This window comes from Gorilla gorilla, chromosome 18, assembly GCF_029281585.2.
Source record: "Gorilla gorilla gorilla isolate KB3781 chromosome 18, NHGRI_mGorGor1-v2.1_pri, whole genome shotgun sequence".
Lineage (NCBI taxonomy): Eukaryota > Metazoa > Chordata > Mammalia > Primates > Hominidae > Gorilla > Gorilla gorilla.
The window spans coordinates 7,195,126-7,212,116 of NC_073242.2; the positions used below are offsets into that span (position 1 = coordinate 7,195,126).

At 52.6% G+C, this 16,991-nt stretch overlaps 1 protein-coding gene across 1 annotated transcript in view; it reads right to left on the reverse strand.

Annotated features, from left to right (window-relative positions):
* NLRC3 (NLR family CARD domain containing 3) overlaps positions 1-16,257 on the reverse strand; it is a 26,933-nt gene extending 10,676 nt beyond the window's left edge. Inside the window, exons 1-10 of the mRNA XM_004057093.5 lie at positions 16,065-16,257; positions 14,215-15,964; positions 12,908-12,994; positions 8,827-8,910; positions 8,145-8,228; positions 5,462-5,545; positions 3,414-3,497; positions 1,640-1,723; positions 920-1,003; positions 323-406 (exon numbers count right to left, since the gene is read on the reverse strand). Coding sequence (XP_004057141.5) covers positions 323-406; positions 920-1,003; positions 1,640-1,723; positions 3,414-3,497; positions 5,462-5,545; positions 8,145-8,228; positions 8,827-8,910; positions 12,908-12,994; positions 14,215-15,964; positions 16,065-16,242 — 2,603 coding nt within the window. The 5' untranslated portion in view covers positions 16,243-16,257. The remainder of the gene's footprint in view (positions 1-322; positions 407-919; positions 1,004-1,639; positions 1,724-3,413; positions 3,498-5,461; positions 5,546-8,144; positions 8,229-8,826; positions 8,911-12,907; positions 12,995-14,214; positions 15,965-16,064) is intronic.
* Between the last annotated feature and the right edge of the window lie 734 nt (positions 16,258-16,991).

A 16,991-nucleotide genomic window follows, 5' to 3' on the forward strand; every position in this document is an offset into this window, starting at 1 on the left:
CAGGGATTCCAGGGCTTGATGCCAGATCACCCAGCCAGGACGAGGGGGAGCTTCCTGGGGATACGTTGCCCAATGGCATGGTAACATCCTCATCCATCCCCACCAGGTGAAGCAGATGGCGTCACACTAGCCTCACCCTCATGCAGTTTACACTATGAGAGTAGGGGACTTGCCACCCGATGCCAGGTCTCCTGGCTGCACCCTCCCCAGCCAGCTCCTTCTCCAACCCTGTGACGTGGCGAGGGTGCCCGTCAGCCCAGGCTCGGTGTGGGTGTGGTCATGGCATGAACAGCCTGTGGAGTCACAGGCCCCCACCACGTACTCCAGGTTCTTCAGGGTGCTGTTGGCGCGGAGGGCATGAGCGATGGCCTGGGCTCCCTCGGGACTGATGGAGTTTTCTCGAAGGCTGAAAAAAAAGGAAAGACCTGAGCTTCTGACCTGGCAGATGAGGTGTCTGGCAAAGCCAGGCCCAGGTGTTTAGGCTTCTCGAAGCCCAAGAAACTGCAGGCGGGGGACCTAGAGTTCTGCATAGTCTGGGCTGAGGTGTGAAGGAGCCAGTGCTAGTGAGCCAGTGCTAGTGAGCCAGGGCTAGTGAGCCAGTGCTAGTGAGCCAGGGCTGGGCCAGCCAGGCGCCCCCGCTTTAGGACCATCCACAGTACAAGGAGAGGACAGGATGACAGGGCCCCAGAGGTGCGAGGGGACAGGTGGCTCAGCGTGCATCTGGGAAGGGAGCGGCAGAATGGGCCACTGCGGGCAGCAGCTATCCCCTGCACCCCAAGAGAGCAGGAAAAGGGCCAGGCTGCCAGGAAGGCTTCCCCACCCGTAGATTTCCCTGAGACAGGCTTCCCAGTGCCAAGTCCCTGCAGACAGGTGCCTCGTCAAAGAAACGCCCTGTTTGGAGAGGGTGGCCGGGACTTACCTGAGGCTGAGGAGGGTCTGGTTGGTGCAGAGGGCCCCCATCAGTGCTGCCACTCCTGCGTCACTGATGGAATTGCTCTGCAGGCTGCGGAAAGAAGAGGAGGCGCCCTGGGTGTGGCTGTCCCAGGACCCAGAAGGAGCTGCCCTGTCCCAGTCTGGGACAGCAGGCACTGGGCTCAACAGGGAGTTGGGGGCTCCAGGGACAGTGGTGGCCACACTGCTCCTCTTCTCATCTCTCTTTCCTCTCCCAGCCCCCCACCTTCTAGCCTCTGCCAGGTCAGGGCAGGTGGGTTCAGCACAACAAACCCCCAAATGTAGACGCTGCCTTGATGTGGGTGGCCCCAGACAGCCTCAGAGCAGGGTGTGTTGGGTCTGCAGCCCCCAGAGGGAGTGGCGCAGCAGGCTCCCCAAGTGTGGGTGTAGCGCTGAGCTTTCCTTTCCCCTACCAAAGCTGCTGCAGCTGACTCCCTCTCCAGCCACCCATGCTGGCTTCTCAAGGACACTTGGAGCTCATCATTCCAAACACTCCAGACCCTACCCCAGCCCCCACTGTCTAGGGAAATGGAGCTGGTGGGGCAGGGGGTACTGAGGACAGTGTGTGCCCAGGGTTAGTGTTGGCAGGGAAATGGCCCTGGGGGACAGCCATTTTTCAGGACTGCCGGCCCACTATCTACTGGAAAGAGAACCCAGGGGGAATCATCACCCTGGCAGGTGGACTCACTCCAGGCTCTCCAGGCCCTGGTTCACCTTCAGGGCCTCAGCCAGGGCCTTGGCACCTCCATCACCAATACTATTACTGGAGAGCCTGCAAGAGAAGGGATATGGATGAGCCAGCCTCTGGGAGCTGCCAGGCAGGGCTGGGTGGAGGGATCAGAGTCAGGGAAGCCCTCCTGGGAGGGCTGGCTCTGTTGTCTCAAGGGTGGCCAGTGCACAGTTTGTTCTGCCTGAGGCCTGTTGGCTGTAGTCTCTGCAAGTGACCACCTGTTGTCTGTAAGAAATCAGGATAGCAAAGTCCCTCTTGACTCCCTGGCAAGAAGGGTCAACCCTTCAGTGATAAGTATTTTGGGGGGTTTTTGTGAAGATGGTCAGGAAATGTTTTCTTCTGCCAGCTGGGAAGACAGTAAATGTGAGCCCTAGAAGGTTGGGGTTCACCCAGTCCTGGGAATCTGAGTCTCCATTCTCCTCGGTTAGTGCTTTTGGAGTCCAAAGTCAGCTAACCAGCACCTACACTTCCATCCATCTATCCATCCACTCACTCATTGATTTATCTACTTAGCCACCCACTCATTCATAAATCCATCCATTCATCCATCCATCCACCTACTCACCTACCCACTTACACATTCATCCATCCACTCATCTATCCACCTACCCATCAGTCCACTCAGCTATCAGTTCGTCTGTCCATCCACTCATCCACCCATCCATCCATTTGTCCATTCAACCATCCCTCCATCCACTCATCTACCCACCCATCCATTCGTCTATCCATTCATCCATCCATCCACCCACCCACCCACTCACTCATTCATCCACTCATTCATTCTACCATCCATCTATCCACTCACCCATCCATCCATCCATCCATCCATCCATCCATTCATCCATTTATCCATCCACTCACCCATTCACCCATCCATCCATTCACGTACCCATCCACCTATCCACCCATCCCTCTCTACCCACCCATCCACCCATCTATTCACCCATTCAACCATCCATTTATCTACTCTACTCATTCATCCATTCATCCACATACCCACCCATCCATCCATCCCTCCATCTACCCACTCACCCATTCATCCACTCATTTATTCAACCATCCATCCATCCATCCATTCACCCATCCACCAATCCACCCATCAATGCATCCATTCATCCACTCATCCACCCATCCGTCCATCCATCCATCCATCCATCCATCCATCCATTCATTCAACCATCCATCCATCCATTCAACCGTCCATCCATCCATCCATCCATTCACTCATTCATCCACTCATTCATCTACTCATTCATTCAACCATCCATCCATCCATCCATTCACCCATTCATCAGTCCACTCACCCATCCATCCATCCATCCATCCACTCATTCATTTATCCATTCATTCACCCATCCATCCATCCACCTGCCTACCCATCCACCCCTACCCACCCAACCATCCATCCACCCACCCATATACTCATTTAACCATCCATCCATCTATCCACTCATTGATCCATCAGTCCACTCATCCATCCATCCATCCACTCATCAGTGTATCCATTCATTCACCCATCCATCCATCCATCCATCCATCCATCCATCCATCCATCCATCATTTACCTAGCCACCCATCCACCTAGTCACCCATCCATCCATCCACCCACCTGTCCATCCATTCACCTATCCATCAATCCATCCATCCATCCTCAGGCTCACAAATATTTGTGCTGGGTTGGGCATTGTGCTGGGCACTGAGGATACTAGTGTGGGCCTTTCATATGTCTCACATGAGCTCTTTCAGACTCCTGTTCTGCTTCAAGGCATCTGCCATCCGCTGGGCTCCCATGGGCCCGATGCTGTTCTTCTGCAGGCTGTGGGAGAAAAGAGAGGGGTCCTTTAGAAAGGCTGGTCACAGCCATTCCCAGGCCAAGGACGGTTCAGGTTCAAGGTCAGGGACAACTAGTGTGCCCTCTTCATTTAGCAGGTGGGGAGGGCGTTTTCCAGGTGGGTCTTTGGATTGTTGCCTAAGTGATAATGGACCGACATGATGATGAGGGATAGTAAGGGGTCAGGGCAGCTGAGCCTCCCTTGCAAGGGGCTAGAAAGCAGAGATCAGTAGGTGCTGATAATGCCCAGCAACCTCCCGAATGGGGACCTCCATGGACAAGTCTCTCTGGTGCCTTACCCACAGTCAGCCTCCCATCTAGACAGCAGGCTGCCTCCAACCCTAAGAAACCTCCCTAGGGGCCAGGTACGGTGGCTCATGCCTGTGATCCCAGCACCTTGGGAGGCCAAGGTGGGCGGATCACGATGTTAACAGATCGAGACTATCCTGGCCAACATGGTGAAACTCCGTCTCTACTAAAAATAAAAAAATTAGCGGGGCGTGGTGGCGTACACCTGTAATCCCAGCAACTTGGGAGGCTGAGGCAGAAGAATCACTTGAACCAGGGAGGTGGAGGTTGCAGTGAGCCGAGATTACGCCACTGCACTCCAGGCGGGCAATAGAGCGAGACTCCGTCTCAAAAAAAAAAAAAAAGAAAAAAGAAACCTCCCTAGGGAGACCCTGGCTTAGGTTCCTCTTCTGAAAAAGCTGCTTCCTCTTGTCCTAAATCTGGTGGAGGGAGACAGCACGGGAGAAACCCTGTCCTCATCCTACAAGGACAGGCAGGCAGGACGTCTCCTGTGTGAGGCTAAATACAAATCCTAAAAAATGTAATTTTCCCTGGTTCCAAAAAGGAAAGAGACTCCTTACCACCCTCATTTTCTTAGAGCACTTCCTGAGAAAACTTGAGGTTGCAAATGCTGCCTCTGTCCCTTTAAGATGTATGTAAATCTTTTTAAAAGCAAAATCAGCCCCTGGCCAGTTTCACAGCCTGGGAATGTCTTTCGTAAGGGTTTGGAGCCATCTCTTTGAAATGTAAACATTAAGGAACAAAGAGTCCCTCCTTCTCTACCTTTGGGAATTAGGCTAGGCATCTGGCTTGAAGCTCTAAAGTACCTGCGTGTCATAGAGATAAAAGAAGCTTTACTTTTCCTTTGGATAAAAGCAATTAGGGACCACAAATGGCCACTCCAATTATCTGCTGTATTTAGGATAAACGGCAGATGGTGCTGCCTGGCCCTCTTGCCTGAGGACGAGGGTCCTATCTGCTTGGCTCTAGAAAAGTGAGCTTTCTGTCTTTACACTCTCATTGGTGGGTTGCCCCGATGCACCGTGCAGTCAGTTTAATGTTTATCCAATAATTGTTGTATTCTTTCCTACATTTGTGGGTTGGTAGAAGGTATTTTATTTTATATTTTATTATTTTATTTTATATTTTAATTTTATTTTATATTTTAATTTTATTTTTTGAGACAGAGTCTCGCTGTCGCCCAGGCTGGAGTGCAGTGGCACGATCTCAGCTCACTGCACCCTCCGCCTCCCGGGTTCAAGCGATTCTCTCAACTTAGCCTCCCAAGTAGCTGGGACTACAGGCTTGCACCACCATGCCTGGTTAATTTTTTTTTCTTTTTTTTTAGTAGAGACGGTGTTTCACTATTTTGGCCCGGCTGGTCTCAAACTCCTGACCTCAAGTGATCCACCTGCCTTGGCCTCCCAAAGTGCTGGGATTACAGGCATGAGTCCCTGCGCCCAGCCAGGAGGTTTTATTTTTAATTATTTCCCCAACAGCTGCTCTCTCGAAAAGCAGTGGGCATCAGGGGCCATCCAGATGGGTCAGAAGGCCTCAGGTCCTAGCCCCATCCATTCTTCCCAGCAGGTAATAGGCAGAGAGGCCCTTGGAGGAGGAGGGAGAAGGGAGAGAAGGGGGAAAGAGGAGATGTGTTCACTCACTGCAGCATGGAGAGGGTCCGGTTGGAGGCCAAGGCCTCAGCCATGGACCTGGCACCATCATCCCTGACGGTGTTGCCCTGGAGGCTGCAGAGACAAGAAGAGGCTCATCACTGATGGAGGAGAAGCTGGAACCCAGGGGTCTGAACTCTCTCTGCAGTGGGGGCACCTCTGTGGAGCGAGGGGTTCTGACCACTACGTGCCCTCACCGCCCACCATGCAGGGAGAGCAGTCGACCCTTTGCACCACTGCCTGGGGCTTAGGTTTTTCTTTGAGTTGCTAAGCATTTGCCTGCCTGCTGGGAACAAGGTGCTTCTGCTCTCTGAATAACCACAACAAAGTCATCAATTGCCCTCGTTACAGCTGAAAGACACAGGATCCAAGTGTTGGTGAGAATACAGAGAAACTGCAACCCTCACGCTGCTGGTGGGAATGCAGAATGGTCCGCTGTCTGTGGAATATGGTCTGGCAGGTCCTTAAAAGGTTAAACATGGGTTGACCATGTGACCCAGCAATTCCATTCCTAGGTATATCCTCAAAAGAATTGAAAACAGGCACTGGAAGTCGTATTCATCAATGTTCACAGCAACGATATTCATATAACCAAAAGGTGGAAACAACCCAAATGACCGTCATCAGGTGAATGGATCAACATATCATGGTCTGTCCATCCCGTGGAATATGATTCAGCCTTAAAATGGAGGGAAGAGGCTGGGTACAGTGGCTCACACCTGTAATCCCAGCACTTTGGGAGGCCGAGGTGGGTGGATCACTTGAGGTCAGCAGTTTGAGACCAGCCTGGCCAACATGGTGAAACCACATCTCTACTAAAAATACAAAAATTAGCTGGGTGTGGTGGCACATGCCTGTAATCCCAGCTACTCGGGAGGCTGAGACAGGAGAAGTGCTTGAACCTGGAAGGCAGAGGTTGCAGTGAGCTAAGATCACGCCACTGCACTCCAGTCTGGGTGACAGAGTCAGACTCTGTCTCAAAAAAAAAAAAAAAAAAGTTAAAATAAAATGGAAGGAAGCATTGACGCATGGTACCACACGGATGAAGCTTAAAAACATCATGCTCAATGAGGAAAGCCGCACACCAAAGGCGAGCCTATATAAATCTATTTACATGAAATGTCCAGAATAGGTAAATCCTTAGAGATGGGAAGCAGATTGGTGATTGTGAGGGGCTGGGGAAAGGGGAGAATGGGAAGTGACTGTTTATGGGTATGAGGTCTCCTTCAGGGGTGATGAAAATATTCTGGAACTGGACAGATGTGATGGTGGCACAACATTGTGAATTTGCTAAATGCCACTGAACTGTACACTTTAAAACAGTCAGGTTTTTTTTTAGACAGAGTCTCGCTCTGTCGCCCAGGCTGGAGTGCAGTGGTGCGATCTTGGCTCACTGCAACCCGCCTCCCGGGCTCAGCCCAACCTCAGCCTCCTGAGTAGCTAGGACCACAGGCACCTGTCACCATGCCCGGCTAACTTTTTGTACTTTTCTTTTTTCTTTTCTTTTCTTTTTTTTCTTTTTTTTTTTTTTTAGTAGATACGAGGTTTTACCATGTTGGTCAGGCTGGTCTCGAACTCCCGACCTCAAGTGATCCACCTGCCTTGGCCTCCCAAAGTGCTGGGATTACAGGCATCAGCCTCTGGGACCCGCCTAAAACAGTCAATTTTATGGTACATGAATTTCACCCTAATAAAAATAAATAAATAAATAAATAAATAAATAAATAAATAAATGAAAACAGAACAGAAAAGTGGTACCCACTCAGCTAAGTATAGCTATAACCACAGGCTTTTAAAAGAGACATAACTGGCTGGGCTCGGTGACTCACACTTGTAATCCCAGCACTTTGGGAGGCCAAGGCAGGCAGATGGCTTGAGTGCAGGAGCTCGAGACCAGCCTGGTCAAAATGGTGAAAGCTCGTCTCTACTAAAAATACAAAAAAATTAGCCAGGCGTGGTGGCAGGAGCCTGTAATCCCAGCTACTTGGAAGGCTGAGGCAGGAGAATCGCTTAAACCCAGGAGGCAGAGGTTGCAGTGAGCCAAGATCGCACCACTGCACTCCAGCCTGGGCGACAAAGAAAGACTCCGTCTCAAAAAAAAAAAAAAAAGAGACGTAACAAACCACATCACACCTCTCACCTCTGTCCCCTGCTCAGGCCAGACACACAAGCTCAAGTCTAGGGAAGAGCTGGACCCTGGAAACTTGCGTAGGGCACAAGATCCCCAGTACCCAGTGGGATGGGAGCCAGTATCCCATGCCTGCCATCTTTGTTTGCTTGCTTGTTGAGACAGAGTTTCACTCTGTCACCCAGGCTGGAGTGTAGTGGCGCGATCCCAACTTACTGCAACCTCTGCTTCCCAGACTCAAGCGATTCTCCTACCTTAGCCTCCTGAGTTGCTGGGATTACAGGCACCTGCCACCACGCCAGCTAATTTTTGTTTTTTAGTAGAGATGCCGTTTCGCCATGTTGGCCAGGCTGCTCTCGAGCTCCTGACCTCAAGCGATCCACCTGTCTCAGCCTCCCAAAGGGTTGGGATTACAGATGTGAGCCACTGTGCCTGGCCCCATGCCTGCCATTGTGAATCACCTTCCATTCTCATAGGTGGTGCCTGAGGAGAGGGTTTTCTGGGCCCTCTCTTGGGGTCACAACACAGGGAGCAGGTGACACACACCTCAGGGAGGTCAGGGTGCGGTTGATCTTCAAAGCGTCTGCCAGTGCCTTGGCCCCTTGTGGTCCAATGGAGTTACTGCGGAGGCTGAAGGAAGAGAGAAAGAGACACCTCCTTCATCTGTCTCCCAGAGAGGAAAGGGGAAACAGAAACTGCATTGACCTTGAAATTCGTGATCCTCTAAGGGAATGTGTAAGGGCTTAGGATCTCATGTTTGGTGGAACCAGGGCAGAGATCCTTATATAAACAAGGAAGGAGTTTCCCCAAGACTATCTCAGGTGTTGGGGGAAAGAAAGCAGCACCTGATGGACTAGTGGGCTTGGGCCAAATGTGGAGATGAGAATGATGGCCCCAGATGCAGGGCAAACATCTGGTGTGTCCCTGGCTGGAGCCCGGCAACTGAGGAGCCATGGTTCCGCCCGGCTGTCCTTCTGCCCCACCAGGAAGGCATGTGCGCTAAGGTGTGGCCTCCCTGTGTCTTATTCCCACAGGAGTCTTAGAACCTGCTCCAAATGAAGTATGGATATTATGTCCAGATGCTACCCAGGGGCTGAATCATGGGAATCAGGGAAGAACAGACAGGTAAGACCCAAGTCATTTCCTAGGAGGGGAGGTGACTTCACAAGATGCCTCACAACTCCTCTGGTTCCAATGACAAAAGTTCGGCCTTGGTTGTCCTACTTACTCCAGAGAGGTCAGACTTCTGTTGACCAAGAGGGATCTGGCCAGAGCTTTGGCCCCTTTGTTACTGATCTGGTTCTCCGCCAAGCTGCCCAAGGAAAGGGAGAGGAGTGGTTATTTTAGGCATGCACATCTCATGGCCTCTTCCTCAACGCTGTGCCCATGATTAATCCTCTAGGCCCCCCAACATCATCAGGGTCTGGACATAGGTGGAGATGAGGTGACCCCTGGAGCAGAATGCCAGGCACAGCACAGCCCCTGAGCCTGGGCACCGTAGGGCCAGAGTGGGAGGACAGACCCTCATCATGGCAAAGGGTCCCAGGAAAAAGTTTAACCAGAATCCAGCACAACAGCTTCTACACAAACAGCACAGCAAAGAAAATGGAAATCTCAGAAGCCTAACATGCAGATGGCAGCCAGTGGTGTACTGGTAAACTGGCTCCCAGGAAAAACAAAATTTCAAAAACTGGGCTGTGCGTGGTGGCTCATGCCTATACAATCCCAGCACTTTGGGAGGCCAAGGCGGGAGCATCACTTGAAACCAGGAGTTTGAGACTAGCCTGGGAAACATAGGGAGATCTTGTCTCTACAAAAAACATAAAAATTAGCCAGGTGGCGCACCTGTAGTCCAAGCTACTTGGGAGGCTGGAGGAGGGAGGATTTAGCCCAGAAGGTTGAGGCTGCAATGAGCCATGATGACATCACTGCACTCCAGCCTGAGCGACAGAGTGAGACCATGTCTCAAAACAACAACAAAACAAAAAACAAATGCTAGCAAACTGATTTGTAAGCATATCTGCCACTTTCCATGGTATAATTACTCCCACCAACACCAAGTTCAAGCACCTCCACCTTGCAAAATTCCTGAAAATTTAACAATCAGCTTTCGTGAACTGGTACAAACAAATTTAGGCACACTACTGATCCTAGCCTCTTTTCTAGTGCAAAGTGGCAAATGGTAGAGTTATTTAAAATTAGCTTTAAAATTAAAAAAAAAACCACACACACACACATCTTGATTTGCCCCAAAAGCATGGTTCTGGGAATATGGTGGTGGATCAACTCAATGTTACTTCATGTATCCAGCTGCAGAAATAGTAGCTGTCCAGGCTCTTTGCCGTTTGTAGGCATTCAGCCCCATGGGATATAGTAGTTCAATTAGAATCCCCAGGCTGGTGCTCTTCTTTTTCTTTTTTCAGACAGGATCTCATTCTGTCACCCAGGCTGGAGTGCAGTGGCATGATCATGGCTCACTGTAACTCGAACTCTCGAGCTCAAGAATCCTCCCACTTCAGCCTCCCAAGTAACTGGGACCAGAGGTGCACGCCACCACACCTGGCTAGTTTTTTAATTTTTTGCAGAGACAGGGTTTTACTTTGTTGCCGAGGCTGGTCTCAAACTCCTGGGCTCAAACGATCCTCTTGCCTTGGCCTCCCAAAGTGCTGGAATTACAGGCATGAGCCACCGTGCCCAGCTTGGTACTTTTCAAGCTATATTGAAGCAAACTGTTCACTGGAATAAAGTCTTTTTTCTCTAAATTCCTTTTCAGAGAACTTCAATTCACAGCATTCGTCCAGGCCACCTCTGTATAAATGTTCTCAAATTCTAGAGTGCTTCCATCCCTCTGGGACTTTTATGGCATTTTATAAGTTGTATTTAACTTCTAGGTGAAATAGGGATGTGGCACTGAGGATCAACTACAGAGAGAGGTAAAGAAGAGCATGTGGCCAGAGAAGAGATTTTTGGCTTCATTCAGAATAATTTACTTTTATTTTTATTTTTAGTAAAGATGGCATCTTGCCATATGTTTGCCAGGTTGGTCTTGAACTCCTGGCCTTAAAGAATCCCCCCACCTTCCAGATTGCTAGGATTATAGGAAGGAGCCACTGTGCCTGGCCCCCGAATAATTTCTGAGCACTACCTAGCCTGCTTTAAGCAAAACTAAAAGTTGGCTATTTTGTCATGTGCTAAAAATGCAGGAGGCGCTCACAGAGGAAAAAAATATTAATAATGAGAATTGTCATTCTTTTACTTTTCTTTTTTTTTCTTTTTTTTTTTTTTTTTTTGAGACGGGGTCTTGCTCTGTCACCTCGGCTGGAGTGCAGTGACGCAATCTTGGCTCACTGCAACTTCTGCCTCCCAGACTCAAGCAATTCTCCTGCCTCAGCCTCCTGAGTAGCAGGGATTACACACACCCACCACCACCACACCTGGCTAATTTTTGTATTTTTTAGTAGAGACAGGGTTTTGCCAGTTTGACCAGGCTGGTCTCGAACTCCTGACCTCAAGTGATTCACGGGCCTCAGTCTCCCAAAGTGCTGGGATTAAAGGCGTGAGCCACCGCCCCTGGCCTAGATATCCTTTTAAGCCCATTTTTACCCTCTTTAGGCACAGAAATGACTTCTTCAAACTCACACAGAGCCTACACCTCTAACCATACTCCCCAGTGCCTTATTTTTGTTACTGAATTAGTGTAAATTGCCATTAACTCAGATAAAGATTACTTCAGAACCCAGAGGCTTGTATGAGAATGAAGAATTACCCCTGGGCACAGTGGCTCACACCTGTAATCCCAGCACTTTGGGAGGCTGAGGCGGATGGATCACCTGAGGTCAGGAGTTTGAGACCAGCCTGGCCAATAAAGTAATATAGTGAAACCCTGTATCAGCTAAAAATACAAAAATTAGCTGGGTGTGGTGGCATGCGCCTGTAGTCCCAGCTACTCAGGAGGCCGAGGCAGGAGAATTGCTTGAACCCGGGAGGCGGAGTCTGCAGTGAGCCAAGATTGTGCCACTGCACTCCAGCCTGCCCAACACAGGGAGACTCCGTCTCAAAAAAAAAAAAAACCAAAATTACCGCTTGGGTTCTCTTCTCCGAACTCACCTCCCTAGGTCTGCAACAGCCACCCTTAGAGGATCAATCACATCGATTCAACCACAAACCCCGGGTGTGTGTAGTTTCTCAGATCCAGGAATGTTATTCCAGGAGATATTTCATAAGCATACATTCACCATATGAACTTTTGTCTAATTACAAGATGAAGGTTTTTTTGTTTGTTTTGTTCTTTTTTGAGACGGAGTCTCACTCTGTCACCCAGACTGGAGTGCAGTGGCGCTGGAGTGCAGTGGTGCGATCTTGGCTCACTGCAACCTCCGCCTCCTGGATTCACGCCATTCTCCTGCCTCAGCCTCGCGAGTAGCTGGGACTACAGGCGCCCACCACCACGCCCAGCTAATTTTTTGTATATTTAGTAGAGACAGGGTTTCACCGTGTTAGTCAGGATGGTCTCGATCTCCTGACCTCGTGATCCACCTGCTTCGGCCTCTCAAAGTGCTGGGATTACAGGGGTGAGCCACCACACCCGGCCACAAGATGCAATTTTAATTAAAAATTGTTTAAATTGATTTATAATTAAATTTGAAATTTAAAATTTTAATTAAAAATTCAATTGGCTGGGTGCAGTAGCTCACGCCAGTAATCCCAGCACTTTGGGAGGCTGAGGCGGGCGGATCACAAGGTCAGGAGTTCGAGGCCAGCCTGGCTAACATGGTGAAACCCTGTCTCTACTAAAAATACAAAAATTAGCCAGGCGTGGTGGTGGGCCCCTCTAATCCCAGCTACTCAGGAGGCTGGGGTTAGAGAATTGCTTGAGCCTGGGAGGCAGAGATTACAATGAGCCCAGATCGCACCACTACACTCCAGCTGGGGTGACAAAGCAAGACTGTCTCAGGGGGAAAAATATAAGCCTGTGCCTAGAATGCTGTTGGACAGCAAACTTGGAGAGGTGCTTAGAGAACATTGTGCCTGGCGTTATGTCAGCACACGTAGTGCTGTGGAAACACCTGCCTGTGCACAACGGTGTCGAGTCCCGCCAGGTCACCTCCCTCTTCCTACTGATGAGGCACCTGAGCCTCTAGCACTTTCTGGAATTGGGCAGAAACAAGCAGGCTGCATCTGGAGCCACATGCTCCAAAGACACTTCTCCGTGGCAGCGCCGCTGGCCAGCTGAGCAGAGGATGATGGGAAGAGGGTTCCGTACCCCACAAGACCATGGGCACCCTGGAGGTCCCCTGGGTCTGTGTTACCTGATCTTCTGAATGCGACAGTCCTTCCCACTCAGCACGCTGCCCAGCAGCTCCATCACGGGGTCCTGGAACTGGTTGGTGTCCAGCCTGGCCAAGGGGAGCAGTGACAGTGAGTGTCCCACCCACCCACGGGCAGGGTGGGGGCCCTGGCCCAGGGCCTCTGCCTCTCTCCATCCCATGCAGTGCCATCACTGCAGCTCTGAGATCTGCACTCAGCCCCAGTGCTCAGACCTTTCCCGTGAGAGTGAACAGGAGGCTGGGTGCCCACGAGACCTGTGGTTCCTGTGCAGAACGGCATCTTCCACGGGCTGTCGTCCTCACCACCCCACATACCGCCTGCCTCTGCGGGACACCTGGATGACCCTCAGCCTGTGTCCTTTCCTCCCTACTCGCTAAGGTCCAGAGTGGCGGGCAGGGGACAGGCTGAGAGCATTCAGTGGATGCAGCTTCTATCAGACTGGATGGTTCTGAGGGGGTTATGAATTGAATTGTGTCCCCACAAAAGATATGAAGTCCTAACCCCCTGTGCCCCAAGTATGTGGCTTTATTAAGAAATGGGGTCACTGTGGATGTACTTTGTTAAGGTGGGGCCATGCTGAAGTGGGGTGAGCCTGTAATCCAGTGTGACGGTGTCTTTTTAAGACAAGAAAGCACTGGCTAGGTGCAGTGGCTCACGCTTGTAATCCCAGCAATTTGGGAGGCTGGGGTGGGCGGATCACCTGAGGTCAGGAGTTTGAGAGCAGCCTGGCCAACATGGTGAAACCCCGTCTCTACTAAAAACACAAAAATTAGCCAGGCATGATGGCGGGCACCTGTAATCCCAGCTACTAGGGAGGCTGAGGCAGGAGAATTGCTTGAACCCAGGAGGCAGAGTTTGCAGTGAGCTGAGATCGCGCCACTGTATTCCAGCCTGGGCGACAGAGCAAGACTCCATCTCAAAAAAAAAGAGAGGACAGCACCATGTGGAGACAGACACAGGGAGAAGATGACCAGGAGACAGGGCAGAGACTGAAGTAACGCAGCCTTAAGCCAAGGGTTCCCATCAAACACTGGAAGCTAGAGAGGAAGGAAAGAACCTCTCCTATATGTTTCAGAGAGCGCGTGGCCCTCCTGGCACCTTGATTTGAGACTTCTGGCCTCTAGAACTGCGAGAAAACACACTTTAGTTGTTTTAAGCCACCAAGTTCATGCTCCTCTGTTACGGCAGCCCTAGGAGACTGACAGAGAAGCATGGTGGTGGGGAGGGGATGGCTTCTGCTCTCTCCTCTGCCCCTTCCCCAGTCCCTGACCCCTGCCCTGGTGTCCACCTGAGCTTCCGGCAGTAGAGCAGCTGGGGCAGCAGGCTCTGAAGGACGCCCTGGCTGAGGCTCAGGGACAGGTTGGCCTCCTGGGCACAGGCGTCGGACACCTGCAGGAGGTAGGCCAGGGCAGCGCGGTGCACGGGACCGGTCAGCCTGGCCAGGGCCCCACTCTCCATGGCCTCCTCCACGCTGCGGGCCAGCTCTGTGTGCTGCAGTTCGTGCAGGCAGTGCAAGACGTTGATGGCCCGTGCACAGACTGCAGCATCGGGGCGCAGGCAGCCCTGCAGGAGCTCAGCCACCTGGGTCCGGTAGGCCTGGTGCTCGCCTTGGGCCAGCAGGGAGCCAGCCAGGAGGGCATTGACCCTCGGAGACAAGAGGCCGGAGAGGAAGCGCAGGAACACGTCCAGCCTCCCGTCCTCTGCCTGCATGGCCCGCTGGGCTGCGCTCCTGAAATGCGTGAGGAAGCCCAGCCTGGGCCAGGATACGCCGCTCTCAGTGAAGAGGTCGAAGATAGCCCTTCTGGATGCGCCATAGTAATACGCGGCTGCCACAAACTCCTGCAGGGACAGGTGGATGAAGCAGTAGGCCACTGACGATGCCAACGTCTCCTCTCTCTGCAGGAAGCAGCTGCACGGGGCGCCCTGCAGCAGAGCGAGGTCTACACCAAACGCCTTCATGTCTTGCTCGTAAAACACGTATTTCTTCTTGAGCAGCCCATGGAAGGCCAGACGGCCCAATGTCCCCACCATCTTGCGGCCACCATGGGCCACCTGCTCGATGCGAGGGCTTGCCTTGCCCTTCTCCTGCCCCTCCCCGCTGAGGGCCATCCTAAAGTACCATGAGTAGAGCTCGCACAGGGTCCTCGGGGGCCACAGCTCTGCATCCTGGGGCCCCATCCTGCTGCGCCACAGGTGGCCTAGCGCCGCCCCCGTGAGCCTGCAGAAGGCTGGGACGGTGCACATCAGGTACAGGGCCCTGTCAGCCTGCACTTGGCTCAGCATCCAGCCTAGAAGGGCCTGGTCCTCGGGGAACATCTGCTCCAAACACACTTTGATCTCCTCCTCATTAAAGCCCCGGATCTCCGTCATCCGGTCCACCAGGCCCCCCGGGATCTGGCCAGATGCACTGGGACGGGAGGTGATCCAGATGGAAACTTCCGGAAAGAGGTTGCCACGGATGATGTTGGTGATCAGGTGGTCCACCGGGATCTCCTTCTTCGGGTCCGTGCAGGCCATGGTGTTGGAGAAGTCCAGAGGCGTCCTGCACTCATCCAAGCCGTCCAGGATCAGGAGGGCCCTGGCTGGGACTGCCACAGCCAGGCTGGGCTCCCCGACGTGCGGGAAGACCGAGCAGATGAGTCGGTCGGCACACAGCTTCTCGTGGGTGTTGAGATCCCGGAAGGTCAGAGGCAGCACCAGCGAGAAGTCCTTGCCGACCTGCCCATGGGCCCAGAGGCGGATGAAGTGCCTCACCAGGGTGGTCTTGCCCATGCCGGCCACCCCGATAGTGATGGAGACCCGGGGTGGGACAGACACCCGGGAGAGAGGCAGGAAGAGCCGGTCCAGGGCGACGGTCCTGGCGGGGCGCCCGCCCCCGCGGGTGGCCTCCACCTGCGTGAAGTCGTGTTCCCTCAGCTGCAGGTCCGTCAGGCCCTCCACCAGCAGGAGGGAGGCCAGCCTGTGCCAGGGCCCGCCCAGCTCCGGGCCACCTCCCACCTTGCTCAGCAGGGCCTTGCGGTGCCTCTGTATCCTTGAGTCTGCGGGACAGAGGCCAGTGGGGAGGTCTGGTAAGGGAAGAGTGGGCACAGACAGCCCAGGTGTTCCCCACCCCGCGTCTGCCTCCCAAGCCGGTCCTACCATTGCTGCAGGGCCCCAGCAGGGCATCCGGTGTCCTATCCAGGGCCTGCGGGGCCTGGGAGCCTTGACTGCCCTTCCCAGCCAGCAGATCCATGAGGGCTTTCACCTGCTCGGCTGGGGAGCCCGTGCCGTGGCCCTGGCCGGCCTCCCTGCCCGTCCGCACCTCTTGCTTCCTCATGGAGTCAGGGATCACCTCCAGGAGCTGTGAAGAGAGGGCCTGAACCTGCTGCCTGCCGTGCCCCCCATCCAGCAGCCTGGGACAGGTGAGCAAGCCCCCAGGAACGGGGTCAGGGATCCCCTCTTCCTCCTTCCTCAGCCTTTGGGTGGCCCACTGGCCTGGCCTCTGAGAATGGACTGGAAGGGCCATTTGTTCCTGGGTGGTAGCAATGATCACACGAATGCAGGGGCCCAGTGGATGATAACTGGGGCCCTGGGCTTGTACCCCGGCCCTGCCACTTACCAGATAGGTGACTGAGGGCAGGCTGAGTCACCTCTCTGCGCCTTGGTGTCTTCATTTGTGACCTGGAAATGATGATGAGGTTACAAGTAAGTTTGCTCAAAGGGAGGGAGGAATGAAAGAAGCTACTCTGTTGGAACATGTGGGAAAAAGCAAAAAAAAAAAAAAAAAAAAAAAAAAAAAGGCAGCAGCAGCCACTCTGGGGACGCTACACTGTGTGATTCTGACTAACATTCTGGAAAAGGCAAAAGTATGGAGACAGGAAGACAGTGAAAGAAAGGGTCAGTGGGGGCCAAGGGTTGGGGAGGAGGGGTGAATCGGTGGAACACAGACAATTCCTAGGGCAGTAACATGACTCTGTAGGGTACTACAGTGGTGGGTCCATGTCATTATCATTATACATTTGTCCAGACCCACAGAATGTACAACTCCAAGAGTGAGCCCATGGCTGGGCACAGTGACTCACACCT